The following is a 21810-nucleotide window of genomic DNA, read 5'->3' on the forward strand; positions in this document are numbered from 1 at the left end:
CAAATCCCCCAAAGCCTAACTTCTGGGACCTACTTAAATATATTATCTCTCAACTCCATGGATCTGAGCTCTAGGAAAGGAACTGATTCTGATATTAGTCTCTGCCAAATATGAACAGTAAAAACACATCTTAGAAAGCAAAATCATTCATTATTGTGATACCCCATAGAAATTAATTTAATCATTAGGTTTTATTTTGGATTTTTGTTGTTTTAGGTATTATTTTAGTCAAGGTTTTATGCATTTATTATTTTCATAATAATCAAATATGTAACCATTTACTTCTTTTTAACATGTATTATCCATCTTCCCAATTATATTTTGGTATTTGGGAGCTAGGCATTTCCAACTTTATTGAGGTATATTTAACAAACAAAATTGTATATATTTTAGGTATACAACATGATTTTTTTTCAATACTGGGGATTGAACCCAAGAGTACTCTACTGCTGAGCTACACCAGTCCTTTTCATTCTTTTATTTTGAGACAGGCTCTTGCTAAGTTACTATAGTTATCCTCAAACTTAGAGTCCTCCGGCCTCAGCCTCCTGAGTTCCTGGGATTATAGGCATGGGCCACTGTACCCAGCTCCATTGATATTTTGATACATGTGTGCATTGTGAAATGATTACCACAATCAAGCTGATTAACATATCCATCACATCACATGGTTTTGGTATTTTGTGGGTGTGGTGAGAAGACTTAAGATAACTCTCTTAACAACTCTCAAGTATACAATATGGTATTGTTAACTGGAGAACTTACCCATTTTGCATAAAAGAACCTTTGTACCCTTTGATCAACATCCTCCCATATCTCCTTTTACCCAGCACCTGGTAACTACCATTCTAGTCTTTACTATTATGAGTTCAGCTTTTTTTTAGCTTCCATATCTAAGTGAACTTATATGGTAATTGTTCCTCTGTGTCAGGCTTATTTCACTTAGCATAGTATCCTCAAATTTATCTGTGTTGTAAAAACTGGCAAGACTTCCTTCTTTTTTAAGGCTGAATAATGTTCTATTGCTTGTAGATACATGTGTATATATGTGTATACATATATGTATATATGTGTGTGTGCAAGATAGACACACGACACATTTTCTTTAACAACTCATCCATCAAGGGATACTTAGGTTGTTGGCCCAACTTTTACGAAACTTCCCTAAATTAGTGACCTGTCAATGTCTGAACCATTTACCAATTTATTTGCTTTAGCACAGTTCCAAGAGTGAAGGAGGCACCTGCTATACATTTGAGTGGATGATTTATAGTTATGTGTATAGAAAAGCAGCTGGTGTTTATTATGCTGACAGTTCATCATTGAAATTTGATTTATGTATGGTAAAAGACAGAAATCTTAAGCAAGTAGTTCTATGAATGTTAGCAAATGTGTATTCAGGTTAGTATTATTGGATCTCAGTGAACAACATTCTCCCATTCCACTGGAAACTTCCCTTTCTAATCATGACCCAAAGATCATAGGGACATTCTCCTTTGTTTTTCTGTGAAGTTTTAACATTCATATTTGGTCTCTGTTACATCTCAAATTAACTTTTATACATGGAACAAGATGATGGTATCAAAGTTTCCTTTTGTTGCTTTTTTAATATCTACTTCTGCTTTTTTTTTTTTTTTTTTTTTTTTTTTTGGTACTGGGGATTAAACTCAGGGGCACTTAACCACTGAGCCACATCTCCAACTCTTTTTTTATTTTTTTATTTTGAGACAAGATCTCAATAAATTGCTCAGAGCCTCACTGAGTTGCTGAGGCTGACTTTGAACTGGCAATCCTCCTGCCTCAGCCTCCCAAGTCACTGAGATTACAGGTGTGCACCACCGCATCCAGCTTATTTCTGCTCCTTTTGATGAAGTCAAATAATTAAGACTTCTCTCTAGTAATACATTTTTAATTTGGGAATGGATCTACAGTATCTCTTTTTCTCTCTTTTTTTTAACTGAACCATTGTTGCTGAAAATATAGAAACACGGGAAATGGTCCATTCTCAGCAGTGATTGGATGACTTGAGGCAACATGTATAGGACGTGATGCTCCTTCAGGGTCAGGCCTGGATTCAAATCCACATGCCACCTGTGTTCGGAAGATAGCCTTAATACTCAAATGTACAAAATAAATAGCAAGAGGCCCAACTTAACAGGATTATCTTTAATGATGAAATAATAGGTGTAATACAATCATCCTAGCGTAAGGTCACAGTCAGTACTACCAGCTTCACGTGTGTAGCTGTGTGCCTGTGTCAATATGTGTGTCCGCGTTGGAGTGTGGTGCAAGAAAGAAAAATAAGAGGTGGGGGAGGGGGAAGAAAAGTCCCTGAACTTGAATGAGGGTTTTTTTGAAAGGTTTCTCCCTCTAACCACCACCCACACGCATGCACATGCTCCTCTCAGGGAAGGAGGGGCCTGTGCTTGCTTCCAGAGCTGCTGTGGGTGGGAGCACAGTGGCTGCCAGCTCTCTGAGCCACTGTTGCTTCCAGTCCCTGGAACTAATAGTCCTGAAAACACACTAGGTGGTTCTCTCTCTGCCTGTCGGTTCAAAAGCACTGAGCTTTGTGCTGTGTGTGCAGCAGGCTTTGTGCCTGGGGAGTCCACATATCCAAAGGAGGAAGGAAAGTGAAGCCCAAGCACTAGACCCATGTGGCAGCCACCAGTCAATCCCAAGGAGAGTGCCTGCTGCTCTGTGTGCCTTCCTTAGAAACCGTCTTGTCTAAAAATAGCCAAAGTGGGAGAGTAGGGAAGAGAAGCAGCCATGCTTGCAGCTAAAAAAGAGAAAAGGCAGAAACAAGCTGAGCTTTCTGCACACCCCCTATTTGGCAGGGGAGGTTAGGAAGGTGGAAGGTGGGCAGCTCTGCAGTCTGGACACTGACCATGGTCAAGGGCTTCCCTGCATTGGGACGCCTTATAGACTTGCCCACACACTCAGTGAGCTCAGCATCTCAGAGATGCTCTGTCCCCATAGGGACACGAGGTCTTCTGCACACTAACACCATCCGTGCTGCAAATGGGAGCTGTAGGGACAGTGCTTGGGAATTGCCACATGCTATAGCAGCTTCTGCCAACACCTTGCCCCAACCAAAGGGCAGCTTTCCAAGGAGCAGGGCACGAGTGTTGGTTTGACCTTCATTTCATGCCCAAGTCATGCTGGAATCAGCTTGCCCATAAGTGGAGTTTGGCCCTAGGACTGAACAAGTATTTGCAGCCATTAAGCGAGACCAGGCTGCATCTGTGGGTTTTCTCTGCAAGAAGAGCTTTCCTGTTCACATTTGTTATCAGTTAATGTTCCGGTAACTAAGCTTAGACTAGCAGGAAAGGAATTCTTTCCAAGAACTTAGGATAAATCTGTCTGGGTAAGCAGACCTCACCAAAGCCCCCTGGGCACAAATAGAGTCCCAGAGGTAAAAGCCACGGTGATATTTCCCTTCATGGGTACAGAAGAACACTGGGGTCTGTTGGCCTCTTTCTTTCACTTGCCTTAGCTGACTTGGTCTTCTGGATGGCCCTGTGCTATGGGCGGGGCAGGAGCGCTCATTCCCATTTGCAGAAGAGGAGCCAGGAGCTCAGCGTCCAAGTGATGACTTATGCAGCATCACAGCCAATCATCAGAGAAGCAGGGCACATATCTCAGCCTCGGGCTTAGTTCAAACACTCTGAATTTTTCCCCTCATTGGCAGTTAGCTTCTAAAGGGAAAAATCTAACCGGAGACATCGCAAGATGTAGCATGAATTTAAGCAAAAGAAGAAAAGGAAAAAAACCAGAGACTCCCATTTAACCTTGGGAAAATATTGGGAACATTTTTCTTGGCATGGCCCAGCAATCATGACCTTGACCCCAGTGAGGAAAAAGTTACCCTAACCCAACATTAGCCAGGCAGTAAACAGTATTTACACAGTCATAATAATATAAACTCTATGTATTGATGTTCTAATTTTGAAGCCAACTCATGGACAAAGCAGGAAAAATTTGGTCACAACTGCAAGATAACATATAAATAAATATTAGCATCCATGGCAAAAAAAAAAAAAAAGAGATAAAAGTTTGTGGGGTTTTTTTTTTTTTCCACATCTAATATAAAATGAGAAGAGAAAGCAGGAACAAAGATGAAGTAATGTGCGACGCTAGAGGATGTATGGTGTTGGTTGATGGACTGAGAAGGGTTGTGAAGCATGGTATTCATAGTTACAAAATAGATCAAATATAAATAGCAAAAGTTAGGAGGAAATACAGCATAGAAAAATGCAAATGTCCCTCCTAGTCAATCAATAGATACTGCCTTAGGTCAATGATGTCTTTTTTTTTAGTACCAGGTATTGAACCAGGGGCACTTAACCACTGAGCCACATCCCCAGCCCTCTTTTGTATTTTATTGAAAGACAGGGTCTCACTAAATTGTTTAGGCCCTCACTAAGTTGCTGAGGCTGGCTTTGAACTCGTGATCCTCCTGCCTCAGCCTCCCAAGCCACTGGGATTACAGGCGTGTGCCCCAGCACCCCACTTGACAATGTCTTTCCCTGAATGAATCCCTGATTTATCAAAGGATACTGGGGGCTGGGGATATAGCTCAGTTGGCAGAGTGCTTGCCTCACATGCATAAGGCCCTGGGTTCAATCCCCGGCACCACATTAAAAAAAAAAAAAAAAAAAAAAAAGATTCCAAGGGAATCACCAGAAGAGCTAAAAAGAGAAATCCAAAAAGGAGCCACCCCTTGACTGGGGACAGGTGGCAGGGGCAGGAGGTTATTGCTTTTCACCTTAGTCACCTATATCACATGATAAATTGTGATGTTATTTCTTTGATTATAAAAAATATTTTCAAGGCAGTGAGAGGATAACTTTTAAAAGAGAAAAATTATGGATAGTACCATATGTTCCCCGAATACATACTCCCATGAGAATTAGCTATAAAACACTCATTGGGTCTGCAAACAGCAATCAATGTTCCAGGTTATAAAATTAACAGTGACTGTTTCAGCAGTCCGTCCCAGCTAATGCTGTGCAGTTGAGCCAAACTGATTTTACTGGTAACAGAAAGATGCACTTATAAGGGACAATCTGTGTGGCACCAGTGCACCCTGAATGTCTGCTTCCTGAGGGACAGCAAAGATGGGAAGTTCCTCCTCCTGCACCCCTCTCACCTATGAGAAGTTTGCAACTTATGGAAATATAGGATCACAGAACAGCAGAAGGGCATTGGCCGTTCCTATACTTTTTCAAGAACAGAATTGAGTAGATGAACAGTTTCCTGTATGCCTTGTTGCAAATTAGACATAATTAGCCCTCAGGCAGTCTGAATGGAAGGAATTGTGGCACAACTTGATGGTCCAGAACCCAGGCAGGCAGCCAGACTCTTCAACCATGTAATAGCACTTCCAGAAATGAATCTTCCCAAGAAGAAAATAGAAGGAATAACAGCACTCTGACCTCACTGCTGGATTTCCAGGGTATTTCTCCCAAGAGAGATGCCCTGGCTTGCAAGTGACCCCTAAAACAGGACCTAAGAAACTCATAGACAGAGAAATCATAAATTGATCCTAAATAGGCTTGTGCTCAGGTAATCAATACAGTAAGAATGCAGGGCAATCACATGAATATTCCCCAATATCAGAACTGAAGAGAAATGAGTATTCAGTTAATTGGCACAGGCACTGAAGTAAAAATCCTTTTAAACTATATCATACCTTTTCTACCCAGAGCATCTTCAGGACTTGGGAGAAATTGCTATGGACTATGAATGCACAGGCTGGCTGGTTTCTTTTTGCTTTGTCCCTTTACTCTTTTAATAATTGCATTTTATACTTGGGAATAAATCTAACAAAAGAGGTGAAAGACCTCTACAATGAAAATTACAGAACACTAAGGAAAGAAATTAAAGAAAATCTTAGAAGATGGAAGGATCTCCCATGTTCTTGGATAGGCAGAATTGATATTTTCAAAATGACCATACTACCAAAAGCGCTATACAAATTCAATGTAATTCCAATTAAAATCCCAATGACATACCTCATAGAAATAGAGAACGCAATCATGAAATTCATTTGGAAGAATAAGAGACCTAGAAGAGCCAAAGCAATCCTTTGCAGAAAGAGTAAAGCAGGGGATATCACAATACCAGACTATACTATACTACAGAGCAATAGTAATAAAAATGGCATGGTATTGGCACCAAAATAGACAGGTAGATCAATGGTACAGAATAGAGGACACAGAGACAAACACACATAAATACCATTTTCTCATACTAGACAAAGGTAAAAAAACATAAAATGGAGAAAAGATAGCCTCTTCAACAAATGGTGCTGGGAAAACTGGAAATCCCTTTGCAGCAAAATGAAACTAAACCCCTATCTCTCACCCTGCACAAAACTCAACTCAAAATGGATCAAGGACTTAGGAATTAGACCAGAGACTCTGCAACAAACAGAAGAAAAAGTAGTTCCAAATCTCCATCACGTTGGCTAGGACCAGACTTCCTTAACAAGACTCCCAAAGCACAAGAAATAAAAGCAGAAATCAATAAATGGGACAGATTCAAACTAAAAAGCTTTTTCTCAGCAAAGGAAACAACAATTTGAAAAGAGAGCCTACAGAATGGGAGAAAATCTTTACCACATGCACTTCAGATAGAGCACTAAACTCCAGAATTTATAAAGTCAAAAAACTTTACACCAAGAATACAAATAACCCAATAAATAAATGGGCTAAGGAAATGAGCAGACACTTCACAGATTTACAAGCAATCAACAGATATATGAAAAAATGTCCAACATCTCTAGTAATAAGAGAAATGCAAATCAAAACTACCCTAAGATTCCTTCTCACCCCAATTAGAATGGTGATTATCAAGAATACAAACAACAATAGGTGTTGGCGAGGATATGGGGAAAAAGGTACACTCATACGTTGCTGGTGGGGTTGCAAATTGGTGCAGCCACTCTGGAAAGCAGTGTGGAGATTCTTTAGAAAACTTGGAAGGGAATCACCATTTGACCCAGCTATCCCATCCTTGGACTATACCTAAAGGACTTAAAATCACTTTAGTACAGTGACACAGCTACATCAATGTTTATAGCAACTCAATTCACAATAGCTAGATTGTGGAAACAACCTAGATGCCCTTCAGTAGATGGATGAATAGAGAAACTGTGGTATATATACACAGTGAAATATTACTCAGCCATAAAGAAGAATAAAATTATGGCATTTGCAGGTAAATGGATAGAGTTGGAGAATATCATGCTAAGTGAGATAAGCCAATCCCAAAAAACTGAAGGCCAGATGTTTTCCCTGATAGTAGATGATGATACATAATGGTGGGGAGCTGGTAAAGGAAGAATGAAGGAAGGATGGATTATGTAGAGGGAAATGAGAGGTGGGGAGGGGCCATGGGGAAGGACAGATAATAGAATGTGACAAACATCATTACCCTATGTGTAAGAGTACATGAATTGTGTGACTCTACTTCATGTACAACCAGACAAATGAAAAGTTGTACCCCATTTGTGCACAATGAATCAAAAAACTAATACAAGAATAATTGCATTTTACTCTTGTTTTAAGTAGCAATGGACATAGACATTCGTGCATACAGTATTTAGTTTCTTGAGATGACACTTAGTACCCCATGTGAAGTATTTCCTCTTTAGAAAAATGCACCTTTACTCCGGGTTGCAGGCCTGCAATCCCAGCAACTTGGGAGGTTAAGACAGGAGGATGGAAAGTTAGAGACCAGTCTCAGCAACTTAGTGAAACCCTTTCTCAAAATAAATTATAAAAAAGGGCTAGAGATATAGCTCAGTGGTAGAATACCCCTGGGTTCAATCCCTAGTATCTAAAAAAAAAGTACACCTTTATCTTTAATAATCTGCATAAAATAACCTTTACTGATCTCTGTTGCTAAAAATAGCATTCACATGTTAAATTGAAATATTTTTAGTCTCATTTTCAGCTGAAGTCCAAGACAAAAGGAAGTGTGTGAATCTGTCACAGTGGTGAAGGAAGTGGTCAAAAACCGGTTTTGCAGCCCTTAGCCAACTCCACCTCCAGCCTTTAAGAGGTCAGAAAGGCCAAGATGAGAGTTGGCAGTCAGAACATGGGGATTAGAACTGTGGGTGAGTGGGGCTGTGTCCCAACGCAGCAAACGGGCTTCCACTGGACCATGTGGAGGGCTTGATATGTGTCCTGTGGAGCAAGTCAGATACTCACTCCTGAGATCCTAAATCGCTGATGAGAGTGGAGCTTGCTGTCTGGAATCAGCCTCTGCCTCTAACTTCCTCTCTCCTTCAGTCCACGAGACAGACTTCTTGGTTTATGATATCTTCTCTGTCCTAGGACGTGGATGGCTGCTCACTAAATTTTTGTGTCTTACTTTATCACTGGTCACCCCCCACCTACTCGTTTGGTATAACTAGTCTCATTTTACACAGGGCAGACTGGAGCTCACAGGGGTTAAGAAACTTACATGGTAGTACATACAACTAAGTGCAAGCACCAGAGTTCAAAGCCAAGCCCATTTGATTCCAAGGCCCATGCTCCACCTAGATGAGCTCAGGGTTTGATTTCCCTAAAATGTCCTATCAACCTTTTGGGGGCAGTAAATAGTATCTAAGATTTTCAGGGAAGTAAAATATACTCTGAACTTATGCAGTATATATTGCCTAACAAGGATAACAAATATAAAAATTACTTAATTGGTTATATAGCTTTCACTAATTGCCAAGACCATAATCAGATCATTCAGAAGGCATTTAATTATATTTTACTATTACAATGCCTGATTATCTATGTAGCACTGTATATTTTATCAAGTTCTTTCATATAGGTAATTTGGCTTAAATATTAAACTGCTGGGAACTTAAATAACTTTATTGAATTTGTTAAATTTGATGTCTTTTTTTTAAAATATGTTGCTGTGTAAAGTATATTTTGCCTACTTATTTTCCTCAAACCTTTCACTTTATTATTACTCTATCCCTAGATAGCAAAGGTTTCCACAGCTCACATCAAGCATTACATACCACATTGATTACTTTGCAAGCTCCTAAGCACATTTGCCTGAGCCACCTTGGTTTCCACAATGGCAAATTTCCAAAATTTCAGTAGAGATGAACATAGAAGAGGTGGGTAATTGGAAAACAAAATTCAGATCCTGACTGTGTTCAGCTACCATGGACCCTTAGGCAAGTCACTGCTGCTCCCTCATCTCCAGGCCTCATCTTCAAAGTAGAGATGTTGGACTGAAAAAAAAAAAAAAAAAAAACAAAGATGCAAATGAGGAGACATGCTGGGTGTGATGCAGTAGAGTGGCTGCAGCCCTGGAGTCTCACAGAGGACACGCCTGTTAAAGGAGACCACAACAATCTCATTGCTACTCAGAAATGTGGGCTCAGAGTGAGCAGTTTTTTTGGTTTCTCAAAAAAACTGTGTTTTTGTGGGAATTTCCTCTTTCTTAACTTGACAATAATTCAAACTTAAAAAAAATCTCTTCTTCAAAATATACTTCTTCCAACCAGACTGGGTCTGCGGGGCAGTAGGGTGCAACCTCTGGGTTGGACATCCTCCAGAATGCTCTGGCCCATGCTCCGTGCTACACACCACTGGCCGTGGGACATTCTAGATGGTTCCCCAAGCTTCCACAGACTGCCCTCATGTCCTCTTCAATTCAGGGCTTAAAATCTCAGAAATTAACTCTTTGATTTTGTCAGGTCGACTATAATTTTTTTTCTCTATTATGAAAAAGAAAATGTCTTTGAGTGACCAGTGACTAAATTGGGGATTTATTCAAAACAATTAGTTATAAAATATGCATGATATAAAGTATATGTTGCATGAAATTTCCAGGTAAATCCAATACCATGTTTTGGGAGATCAAGTTTATGACCTTTAGGTGCTTCATTAGCCTCTTTATTTATTTGTTTTGTTTTATTTTGTTTTAAACATACCATAAAATTCATCCAAACAAAACATACGGTTCAGAGGTTTTTATTTGTTTGTGTTTTTTGTTGTTGTTGTTTTTGTTTTGTTTTTTGCAGTGCTGGGGATTGAACCCAGGGTTTTGTGCTTGCAAGGCAAGCACTCTACCAACTGAGCTATACCCCAGCCCAATTCAGAGGTATTTTGTGTATTCAGAGAGTTGTAGACCTACCTTCAGAATCTAATTTTAGGACATTTTCAACACCCCAAAGAGAAATCTAACACACATTAGCAGTCAGTTTCTTCCTCTCCTGCCCCTGCACCTGGCAACCATAACCTGATCTGTCTGTATAGATTTGCCTATTTTGGACATTTTGAATAAAATCATATTATGTGTGATTTTTTATGCCCAGCTCCTTTCACTTAGCATACTATTCTCAGGGCACACCCATGACACAGATGTCAGTACTTCATTCCTTTGTTGTCAAATAATATTCCATTGTATGAATTATTTATTCATTCATCAGTTAGTGGACATTTAAGTCATTACCACATTTTGACTGTTATGTATAATGCTACTACAAACATAATGTACAGGATTTTTGTGAACATGTGTTTTCATTTTTGGGGGGATACACCTAGGAGGGGAATAGCTAGGTCCTATGGTTTTGCAGACCCACCAAATAGCTTTCCAGAGTAGCTGTACCATTTCGCCTTCCTATCAGCACCCGATGAGGGAGCCACTTTCTCCACCTCCCCTCCAACACGTTGTTGCCTGTCTTTTTTCATTATAACCATCCTAGAGGGCCTCTCAGTGCGGTTTTGGTTTACGTTTTCTGGTGACGAATGATGTTGAACATCTTTTCATGTGCTTACTGGCCATTTATGTATCTTCTTTGGAGAGATGTCTGTTGAGGTTCTTTTCCTATTTTTTGATATGATTGTTTGCCTTTTTATGAAATTATAAGTGTTCTCCATATAGTCTGATTGAAATCCCTGTGAACCTCAGTTTTGTCCTCCAAATTTAATGATGCTCAATATATTATACTTACTAAGCCAGGCATAAGGGTGCATACCTGTAATTCTAGCTACTCTGGGGGCTTAGGCAGGACAATTGCAAATTCAAGTTCAGCCTGGGCAACACAGCCAGATCCTATCTCAAAAAAAACAAAATATTCTATTTACTAAGATAGAAAACTATAACATGTGGAAAATAATGTAAATGATAAAGTATTTTTTTAAGATGGTCTGTTTCATTTTATCAAATTTTGGCCATTTGAAACTGAGGAAATCTGGAATTTCTTTTCTCTATAATCATAATGTATTTTAGCAAAAATCATTAATAAATGTACCTATTAAATCCCAAAGGCTAATTTTTCCCTATTTTAATTTTGTCTTAACCAATGCCAGTGGTTTATTCACAGTGGCTAAAAATAAAGGATTAATATTAGAGTGAAAAACATTTCCAAAGTGGGTTTGCCTCTGGGGACAATAATTCTGAATCACAAGAGAACCGGATGACTTTGATGTATTTTACAATATATGCATGTAGCGTCATTTTTAAAAATAAAATTTTGATAGATCTGAATATGAGTTATAGATAAGATCACATATCAGTCTATTTCATGATTTTTATAATTATATTGTATTATATGAAACGATTTTGTTCTCAGAAAATCCACACTGATGGGTTTGGTGCTGAGAGATATTGTGTATCCAGTTTATTAATCTCAGATGACTCAGAAAAAAACACTCATATACATATAGAGAAATAATAATAAAGTGAATTGGACCAAATGACATCAGTTGGGGAATCTGAGTGAAATATATCCTGAAATTCTTTTGAGGATTCTTGCCCATTTCCCTTGCCTTTAAAATTAAATCAAAATAAGAGGTTAAGGACCAGGGCAGTAGCACAAGCCTGTAATTCTAGCAACTCAGAAGACTGAGACAGGAGGATCACAAGTTCAAGGACAACCTCAGCAACTCAGCAAGGCCTGGCCTCAAAATAAAAAAAAAATTAAATAAAAATTAAAAGGAATTGGGTGTTGCTCAGTTGCAAAGCACCCCTGGTTCAATCCCCAATACCACAAAAAATTAAAATTTTAAGGGACTGGGGGCAAAATTCAGTGGTAGAGCATGTGCTTAGCAGGAAGGAAGCTCTTGGGTTTAATCCCCAACACCAAAAGTTAAAAAAATAAATAAATAAAAGTCTAAATAATTTTTTAAGTTAAGTTTAAAAATAAGGAAAATTTTTTTAAAAAGAAAGAACTTCCAGAATATTCTTGGTTTTGTGTATATGTGAAACTCAATCTTAGGAGGGAAATAAGTAAAAACTCGGGAAAGGGAAAACTTAATTTTTGAGCCTCTTTGAATAAAATATATGTTCTACAAATAACTCAGAAGGCATTAGAAAGTTTTTTTAAATAAATAACCCAGAAGGCATTAGAGGTTTTTTTTTTTTAATTATATGAACTATGAACTAAAAAAAATAGAATAAAAATGAGAAGTGATACCACAATTCCATATTTTCTGGCCACTTTGTTTCTTGCTTTGGTGTGTAAGTAGATAAAGCAATTATTTTTCCCACAAGGCTCAACCAGGCAGGAACATTTTAAACCCACAAGGGGAATAAATGGAGTCTTTACAGTTGAAAGGCAAAAGCCAGTTAATGTCCATTGCCGCATCCTTATTTCTGATCCAAAAAAAAAAACCTGAGCAGTGTTCATTGCCACTTGGTGCCTCTTACACAGCAGCTCAGCGAGCTGATGGATTCCTTCACCCAGGAAATCTGAGGGTTCACACTCCAAAGTCAACCCCTCCCAGGAAAGAAGGTCCTCCTGGAGCAGACTCTACTCCCCACATTATGTAGCCCATCTTAAGTTTTTAGAAAGCAAGATTTTTGTTTTAACTGTCCAGAATTTGAGAGAAAATGTGTCAAGCCAAAAGTGAAGTAGCTCTACTTCCTTAATTTCCATATTCCCTAATATCACCGAACGGAAAACCAATGGAAGATCCCCACCCACACTTTCCTCCTCCTACTAGTCTGTATATTTGCAATTTTCTTTTCTCTGTCTCTCTCCCTTTTTTTTTTTAAATGGCTGCGAAAGGCCAGAATTGAACCTGGGGCCTTGTGACTGCCGGGCAAATGCTCTACCACTGAGCTCTGGCCCCAGCTCCCTACAGTTTTCTTAGTACGTCTTTTATGATCAGGAAAAAAAAAAAAAAAATTTACAAATGAAACTTATTTATTAATATTTACAGAATCATTTTGAAAAGTTTTGTTTTTATTATTGCAAAGGTCAGCATTTCAAAATACTTCAGGTATCTTTAATTAACAGGTAAATACGCACAGGTCCCAGACTAGGGAAGGACAGAAAAACTATATTGTTCTCAGTAGTCTCCTCTCTAGCTTGCTTAGACAAGAATCTCAGAGGCTGATTTTAAATGGGGAGTTTTCAGAAAAACTCCGATCTGAGCCCTGAAGGGATCATGAGATGTGGTAAGACAGGAGGGGAGAGGAGAAAGCCACCTTCCATACCCTGCCCTCAGCTCTGCCACCAAGGAAGACCACACGCCCTCTGCTGGGCCAATAGCTAGGCCCTCCTTCATTTTTCCAAGCACCAATAATGCCCTCTTCCCCTATTTTTTTTAAAGATATTTTGTTCTTGAAAAACTTTCCCATGGCAAAGCCACAGATTAAAAACAATTTTATTTTAATGGGGGGGTGTGCCTCTGAACTCCTCAATTAATTTCCAATTTAAATACTACGCAAGTGGATCAGTTCCTTCAACAGTTAGCATTGGTTATCACATCACAACCAAACAAGGTGGTTTCTCATCAATGACTATCTCCCTGCATATTACTTTGATTGCTACTAATCCACATAGGCTCTGCTCACAAAGCACGTAACACAATGCTCTGTGTTTATGTAAGTCATTACTCCAAGGGTGGGCCATGAGCATCGCCTGGAAGCTGGTCAGAAATGAAAACGCACAGGCTCCATGCCAGACTTTCTGAGTCAGAAACTGGTGGACGGGCCCAAGAAATTGCACGGTCACCAGCTCTCCACAGGATTCTGATGCATACTGAAATTGGACAATCACCGAGGTAATGGAAATTTGCATGCCAAAAAGAAAAAGAAACAACAGTAGAGGAGAGAAAAAGAAAGAAAGCGAGAGGGAGGAAGGGGAAGAGGGAGAAAGGATGCACACAAGGTGTTCAATCCTGTGAACTAGCACGGAGTGAATCCAGGAGAGGAGAACTGAAGCACCAAAAACCAACCAAAACCAAAGACAACCAAGAAGCCACTGGGGCCACAGTGTCCCACCACTTCTCAAAAATGCCCCGAAGGGACTCCTGTGCTGATACATATAGAGAGAATGCTCTGCAGGTAAAACCAATTTTTAAAACTCAGTGGATTTTTATCTCCAGGTATGATTATTAAAAACTGCTCCGCCCTGCAAATTCATCCACCTCTTAGCCACGACTTTGGAGGTATCTTTGGGTTTTGCTCTGGAAGCCATGTGCTCACCATTTGTCTTTGTTTTTCCAGCAAAGGGTTACCTTCCAGTTCGACATTTACCTTAGAAGAGGGGACCATCTACTTGTCTGCGGAGCCAAATGCTCTGGAAATGCAGGACGATAATGCCTCTGTGCTTGATGTCTATTTAGTAAGTTATTTTTTTGTTGTCGTTGTTTGTTTGTTTAGTTCCTTCCCCTCCCCTCCTGCTTCACAGATGGATCCAGGCCATGGCTTCTACAAGAACAGATTCTATAAAACCAGGCATGCTTGGGCTTTGAAAGAAACAATGGCACCCTGTCTTCTACAAAGGATGTTTTTTTCACAAGCCGTGTTTCCTATAGTTCATGTAGAACATTACACAAAAGATATCTGGGTGAATGCTAAATCACCATATATAACAAGAGGACAAAGCCCCTAAGGTTCAGGCAAAGTGGGGCTCCTTATTGTGATTCCCAAGGAAGTAGTGCCTTTTCCTTTGGCTCAATGGTGCCCCCTTGTGTTTGATTCTTCTTCTCTTTGGTTTGGCCTCCTTGAATAGGTTCGTAAACTAGGAGGCACAGAACTAGGTTATGGGAAGAACCTGAATTCAGCACCAAAGAATTTTGGCTGGCCCAGTAGGGTCGCCACCAACCAGCTGTGTGAAGTGGATAGAACTTAGCTGTGACTGTGTGCCCTTAATGCCAGAGAAGGGAAATAATGCCCAGCCTGCCTGCTCCACAAGGCTGCTTTGAGGAACGCCTGGATAATTGTCTATGTGGCCCTAATTGTATTGTGAGATGATGTGAGAAAGGCACCTTGGTGGGTTACGCTGGGGAGCATGAGGATTTTCCCTGCCGAGTACCTCTCACACCCATTCTCCATGTCCTCGTTCTCCATGTCTTCGTACACCTGTGCAAAATTACATGAAACAGGGAAAGTGTTGATTGGAATTTTCTGTTTTCTTATGTTTTCCTAAACTTGAGCCACTGCTCTTCACCATACCTGGTTACCAGTTCACTGTGGGAATCAATATCACCAGGTGTATGTGGCATCTCCACATCCCTCAGGGCCCCTTGAGACTGAATCTTATGTCTCTTCCCATCTCACAATCCAGCACTGCATTTTCTCACATGTGCTCTGCAGGGCCTCAGTCACCTAACTGTTATTTTTGAGTGAAATCCAAAGTCCTCCAGGCCCTACATGGACTGGCCTCCCCTGCCTCTGGGAATCCTCCTCCTAGGCCTCTGCCTTCCTACATGTTGCCATTTCAACCATGCTGGCTTCCTCGATGTTCCTCCACCAAGCCCAGCACATTCCTGCCTTGAGATCTGTGCATTCACTGTTTTTTCTACACTCTTTCCCAAAACCAATTCATGCTTAGTCCCTCACTGCCTTCATGTTTCAGTCCAAACATCTCCGTCTCCAATAGGCTTTCCTTTACTCTATAAAATAGCAGCTCCACCAACAACAACCACTGTGAAAGATTTTTTTTTTCCTTCTTGAAGTACTGGGGATTGAACCCAGGGGCACTCTTCCACTGAGCTGCATCCCCTGCCCCTTTTATTTTATTTTGAAAGATGGTCTCACTAAGTCACCCAGACTGACCTCAGACGGAGGATTCTCCTGCCTCAGCCTCTCCACTAACTAGGATTACAGACATGCACCCTGGGAAGGATTTTTTCATAACTTCTAAATATACATTTTGCTGCATAAAGAGATTTTTTTCTCACCAAGCCATGCTCCTGTTTCTGCCCCCACTTTAAAAATGTAAGTTTCAGAATATCACACAATTCTCACAGCAAATTTGGTCCCCTAACCCACCTGACCAGGAAAACAGGGAATTAAATAGGAGGAAATCAAGGGGTTTTTGTTGTTTGGTTGGTTTGGGGATTTGTTTTTGGTTTTGTTATGATGTTGGTGGTGGTGGTTGCTGTTGTTTTTGGTTGGGTGGATTTTTCTTCTGTTTTGGGAGGGTTGTTTTTGTTTTTCCTTTTGTTTGTTTTGGTCCCTTGCTAAACTGAGTTCATCCAGAAGTAGAAATCAGGAATGCATTTCAGAAAGAGGCCAAGTGAAATCTCATCTTCATGAGCCAAGGCTTGGTGCCACTTTCACATGTCTTTACAAAAGCCAGTCTTGGCCAGATGGGAAGCTGCCACGTCCTGAGTGGAGTGTAAGAGCACAGGATGGTCAATGGTTTGGTTAGCACCAGTCTGTTCTCTTGTTCCTTTGGTAGGAAGGTTTTCTTATTAACCATTTTGCTTTTCCCCTCTTCATATTATCCATTTCATTCCTAAGAATGCTGCCATTTATTTGGTTTTAGCAGTGTCTTACTTCACAACTTTCTCACGTCTCTTGAATTCTTTGACATTGAAAGGCTAAGCATTTCAGAAAAGGAAGAGGAAATGCTTGCCTTGGAAGTTACCGGGGAAAAAACCTGAGTATTCTTTTTGATCCTATTGCAAGCTCTTGAGGACCATTAGAAATAAAGGAGTTTACAACTGAAGGAGACGGTGGTGGCGGCTCGCTGGCTGGCATGGTCCTCTGTCATTCTTCCAAGCACAACTGATTGTGGTTCAGAAGTGAAGGAGGAGAGATAGGAAAAGGGAGAAAGCAGGCAAGCTGTGCAGTAGGTAATGGGCAGTAGAAATGTTTATCACCAAGCCTGGAGAAAAACTGTAGCCTAATTCTATTTTGTAGCTAATAACAATAAGCTATGAAGCATTTTTGAGTATTTTCCTACATGCCTGGCACTGTCCTAAAATACACACACACACAAACACACACACACACACACACACACACACACACACACACATCATTTAATATTTATATAGCTCACTTAATCCTCTTGATAACACTCTAAGGTTACTTACTAGATCCATTTATAGGCAAGGAAATTGAGGCACACAGAAAGTACCCAATTTGCCCCCAAAATATGCAAACAGGAATCAATAAGAGGGATTCAAACCAGTAGAGACTGACCCAAAGCAGTTAACCCACTGTTAATTACGGTGCTGTGCTGTCTGGATTAGGAATTATGCTGCCTGTGTAGTTAACAAATTAGACTCATAGATGTTAAGCAACTTACCCAAGATCAGACAAAGTAATATGGCAAGAAAAATATAGAGGAAAAAAGATAGACAAATTAGGATCAATAAAAATTGACTTTTTAAACTTCAATTTGGAATGCGAAAGGGAAATACTTTGGCACTGTGGGAAGGGCACAGGAGTTTAAATAATAATAATATGAATGGCCAAATTGAGTACACGCTATGTGCCATGCACGATATCAGTCCTTGTCTTGCATTAGCTCATTCACAGAGATAGTTGTTATATTTGCCTTTGCTCATACAGGTAAGGAAACTGAAGATTAATTTGAGCAGTTCTCAGAACTGGTAAATAATAATCAAAATTCAAATCTAGCCCATGGTCTCTCCTGCCTAAACTTGAACCCCATGTAGTACCCTTTCATTGTTATTGACCACTAATACAAGTCTAACCTCCATCTCATCAGACTTATGAAAGTGAAAGATGGATCCAAAAATAAGAATGGGGGGGTGCAGTGTATTAAGAAAAATTTTAATAAAATTTTACTTTCAAAGGTGGGGGTATAGCCAAGTTGTAGAACACTTGCCTAGCATTTGCAAGGTGCTAGATTCAATTCTCAGCACCTTGGAAAAAATTCCATTTTTAATATTTCCTTTCTGGTTATTTTTTAATGTGCAGCAGTTCTCAAACCTTTTGCCCTCAGGACCCCAGTACATTCTTAACAATTATTGAGACTCCCAAAGAGCTTTTGTGTATATAGGTTATCTTCCAAAATTAAAACTGAGAAAAATTTGAAATATTTATTAGCTCATTTAAAATAGTAAATATTGTGTTAATTTAAATAACATTTTTGTGAATCTAACTGTATTTTCTGATATAAAAATAAATTTTGTGAAAAGAGTAGCAATACTTTACATTTTTATAAATCCCAATGTCTAGGTTGACAAAAGAAACTGGGTTCTCATATCTATTTCTGTATCAATCTGCAATATGACACATCATTTTGCTTCTGGAAACTCTGTTGAACACACATGAGAATGAAAAGGCAAATAATGTTTGTGTTCTTAGGAAACTAGCTTCACCTCATGACCCTCACACAGTTTTTCTAGCTTTTTTTTTTTTTATTAGCCTCTTCAAAACCAAATGAGACATTAATTATAGAGAAATAGACCCCTGGAGTCTATGCCTGTCTCGGCTTCTCATTAATTATTGACCTTGAATTAGTCACCCTCTTTGGGCATCAGTTTTCTCATCTATAAAATGGGTTATTAAATCATCTCTGAGGCCCCAGCCAGCTCTGATAGCCTATGACTCATTCTGACTTACAAACAGTTGCAGAAATAAGGTTTTCCAAAACCACAGTTGTTTCTCCAAATTCTGCTGTTTCATCACCTCCTCTGCCAGAAACCTTCACAGTATTTAAACTTAAACTTTAGAGCAGAGCATCTAGAACATTCTGCACCATTAACTTGTAATGCCAGGATGTGTGTTCATGCTGCAAATTTTTATTATTTCATTTTGCATGCTCTTCCGGATCTGAAAGGATTCAGTCCATTGCCCTCCCTTCAATGTTTTCATTTGCTTCTACATTATGAAAAAATGCTGTAAAAGAAAAGCAGAAGAGAGGAAAACCAATCTTGCCTATGCATTTGTCTCTCCTTTCTTCCTGACCTAATTCGAAAGCTCTGGATCCTAGCCATCTTTACTTGAAGGGCAGTTGGAGGCTTCTCAAGTGACATGCTGTTCGGTGTTGTCACCAAACGTAGTCCGATTTCTCTTGTAATATTTCTCTCCCAGAAGATACAACTGCTAATAGCATTTTTCTGCTAGCAGTTGTAACCTAATCCCTAGTGCTTTTATTTACACACTAATGAATAAACTATTTATATCCCCTTAAAATATGCAGATTTAAACCGAAGTGATTTGTACACATCAGATAACATACAAAATTTCCTTTTAAGGATCCACCCACACATCCTGTGCATGTGAGTTAGGGCAGCTATCCTGCTTTTTCCTGTGATTTGACATGAAATTGAAAAGGATAGGTGACCCCAGAAGGCCAGGAATTGTTCCATCATCCTTACTAATGCATTTACTTCAGTCTCCATCTACCTAGCAACCTGCATGGCTTTCAAAAGGTCGTTCACCTTCACACTGTGGAGTTGCAGGCTTCATTTGCAAATATTCAAATTGAAGGAGGTATTTTAAAGATGACTTTATCCAGTGACCAATGATGTGTTTTCCCATGAATGCTGAGTTGATGACACAGATTAGGGTATTTAAAAGAATACAACAGAGATGAGCAGGCTGTATTGATTTGAAATGGGCAATCATGCAGTCTTCATAATAGAGCGAGATTCCACTGGTGAATAGTCCCAGATCTTTGAGGCACGAATGGATGCTGTCACCGTAGCTGTTATTTCAGTTCCTGAAGGGACTTCTTTGCCTGATGTAGAATGCAATTTGGTGTTAATGGGAAGAGAAACAACCAACAAAGGCCATTCCCACTGAAAATGGAGTGGGAGACAGTGTCCTTTCATGATATGGTGGAAATGGATGGGTCAGGAGAAGGTAATGGGACTGCATTAATAATGTACAAGTGTGTGAAAAATGGCTGCCACACAACCATGCCTTTCTTGCTTCTGTTATTCAGTGCCTAAGTTATGCCCTGTTCCTTTTACACTTTCCACATTAGCATCCTCTCAATAACATGTACTTTCATCTATGTAAGTGCCTCTGCAAAATGACTGTTTGAAGTGCAAAAATAGCTGTGGGTGAAGGAAGAGAAACAGTTAAGCCAGTTTTTAGCCACACCAGTATTGGAGATTAGTACTCTGATTGACAGCTCTTGGACAGCTTGATTATTTAATGTGTTTTTAGGGTAGTTAATAATACTCTTTGATCATGGGAGGAAGGGTGGCAGAGAAGTGAAAATGATTGAATTAACAGCTTATCATACCACCATGTATGGGAAAAGTCTGAGAAAAAGAAGAAAAATGCTTCAAATTTAGGTCACAGGGGTCTTAGAAAATCAGTGGAACTTTTTGGCAAGAGAAAACGCCTTTCTGGATTTGAATCCCTGGGTGTTGAGTTAATGGCTTGCACGTGAAGTCATGGGTCTCTAATCATTCCTAGTCTGAGCCAGTGGTGGCTGCTGCCAGGGTGTTTATTCGAAACAGTAGCAATTCTATTGCTTCTCAGAAGAAAGCTGGAGTCCCCACCAACCTAAGATGCTGTTCAGGATTGTAGTAGATTTCAGTGACAGCAGAATAGGAAAGAGAAAAGGCAAACACCACCTTGGCTTGGAAGGCATGGAAACCAGATGTCATTTCTTTTATCCATAGGACCACAGTGTTGAGAAACAAAGAGATTTCAGAAAAGGTAAAATAGGGCCCTTTGTTTATTTCCAGAAAGGCTTGACTCCTTAAGTTATTGGCCAAATAATGTCTCTAAGACATGTAAAAGAGCTGAAAAAATGGGTATCACTCCATGAACCCCTCAGTACCTCCAGGTTGCTCCTAGTTGAAATAAGAGTGACACATGGGCTGGGGAGATAGCTCAATCGGTAGAGTGCTTGCCTCGTAAGCACAAGGCCCTGCGTTCAATCCCCAGCACCGTGAAAAAAAGAAAGAGTGACACAGGTTTCAGTTTTAATGAGGCAACCTGTCAGTCTGGATTAGGGGAGCACTGTAGGAATTTTTTTTTTTTTTAACAACATTAAACTGCTGTTTAAGGATTAGCTTAGAGAACTGGAGTTGAAGTTATAAAGGCACACTGGCTTTTCTGTTCAATTAGGCCCACAGTTAGCAACTGAATGACAGTTTGCAGGATTGCGATGGCCAGGTTTTTCTGTTATATCCTAGCTGCACAGTGAATGGTGGCTTCGCAGGCCAACTGGATTTGCACCTTATTCATAGCTAGTTCTGCTCTTGGTGCACCTGACTCCCCTTTGACACCCAGGCCATACACAGGTTGCCCTGACATTTTTATTTACTTGCCTCCTAAAACTGGCCTCTCTCCCCGCTTCCCCAGGCCCTCTGCATGCTCCCTATTGCTTTTCTGATTTCCACTTCCATTTTCTTCCTTGTCGAGGCCTTTCTCCAAGTCTTTGGAGAAGAGTGTCTGAGGAAAATCCGTCTCCATTAAAGTGAACTTGGGGTCCATAAGGCCCTGAGTCTGCAAGGAACAAGTAGCACAACTTCAAAGGAATGTGATTAAAAATCCAATGTGAATTTTAGGAAGAAAAATTGAGATCCCACCCAGGACCTAGTAAACAGGATGATTCTCATTCATACCATGCCCTCTCCTAGACTCTGAGGTGGAATGGGAAGACGT

General features: G+C 39.9%; 1 protein-coding gene across 2 annotated transcripts in view; it reads left to right on the forward strand.

Annotated features, from left to right (window-relative positions):
• Pip5k1b (phosphatidylinositol-4-phosphate 5-kinase type 1 beta) overlaps positions 1-21810 on the forward strand; it is a 313915-nt gene that overhangs the window by 285283 nt on the left and 6822 nt on the right. For both annotated transcript variants that reach the window (XM_047524303.1, XM_047524302.1), the window contains one exon: positions 14479-14596. In XM_047524303.1, the coding sequence (XP_047380259.1) occupies positions 14479-14596 (118 nt within the window). The remainder of the gene's footprint in view (positions 1-14478; positions 14597-21810) is intronic.

This window comes from Sciurus carolinensis, chromosome 14, assembly GCF_902686445.1.
Source record: "Sciurus carolinensis chromosome 14, mSciCar1.2, whole genome shotgun sequence".
Lineage (NCBI taxonomy): Eukaryota > Metazoa > Chordata > Mammalia > Rodentia > Sciuridae > Sciurus > Sciurus carolinensis.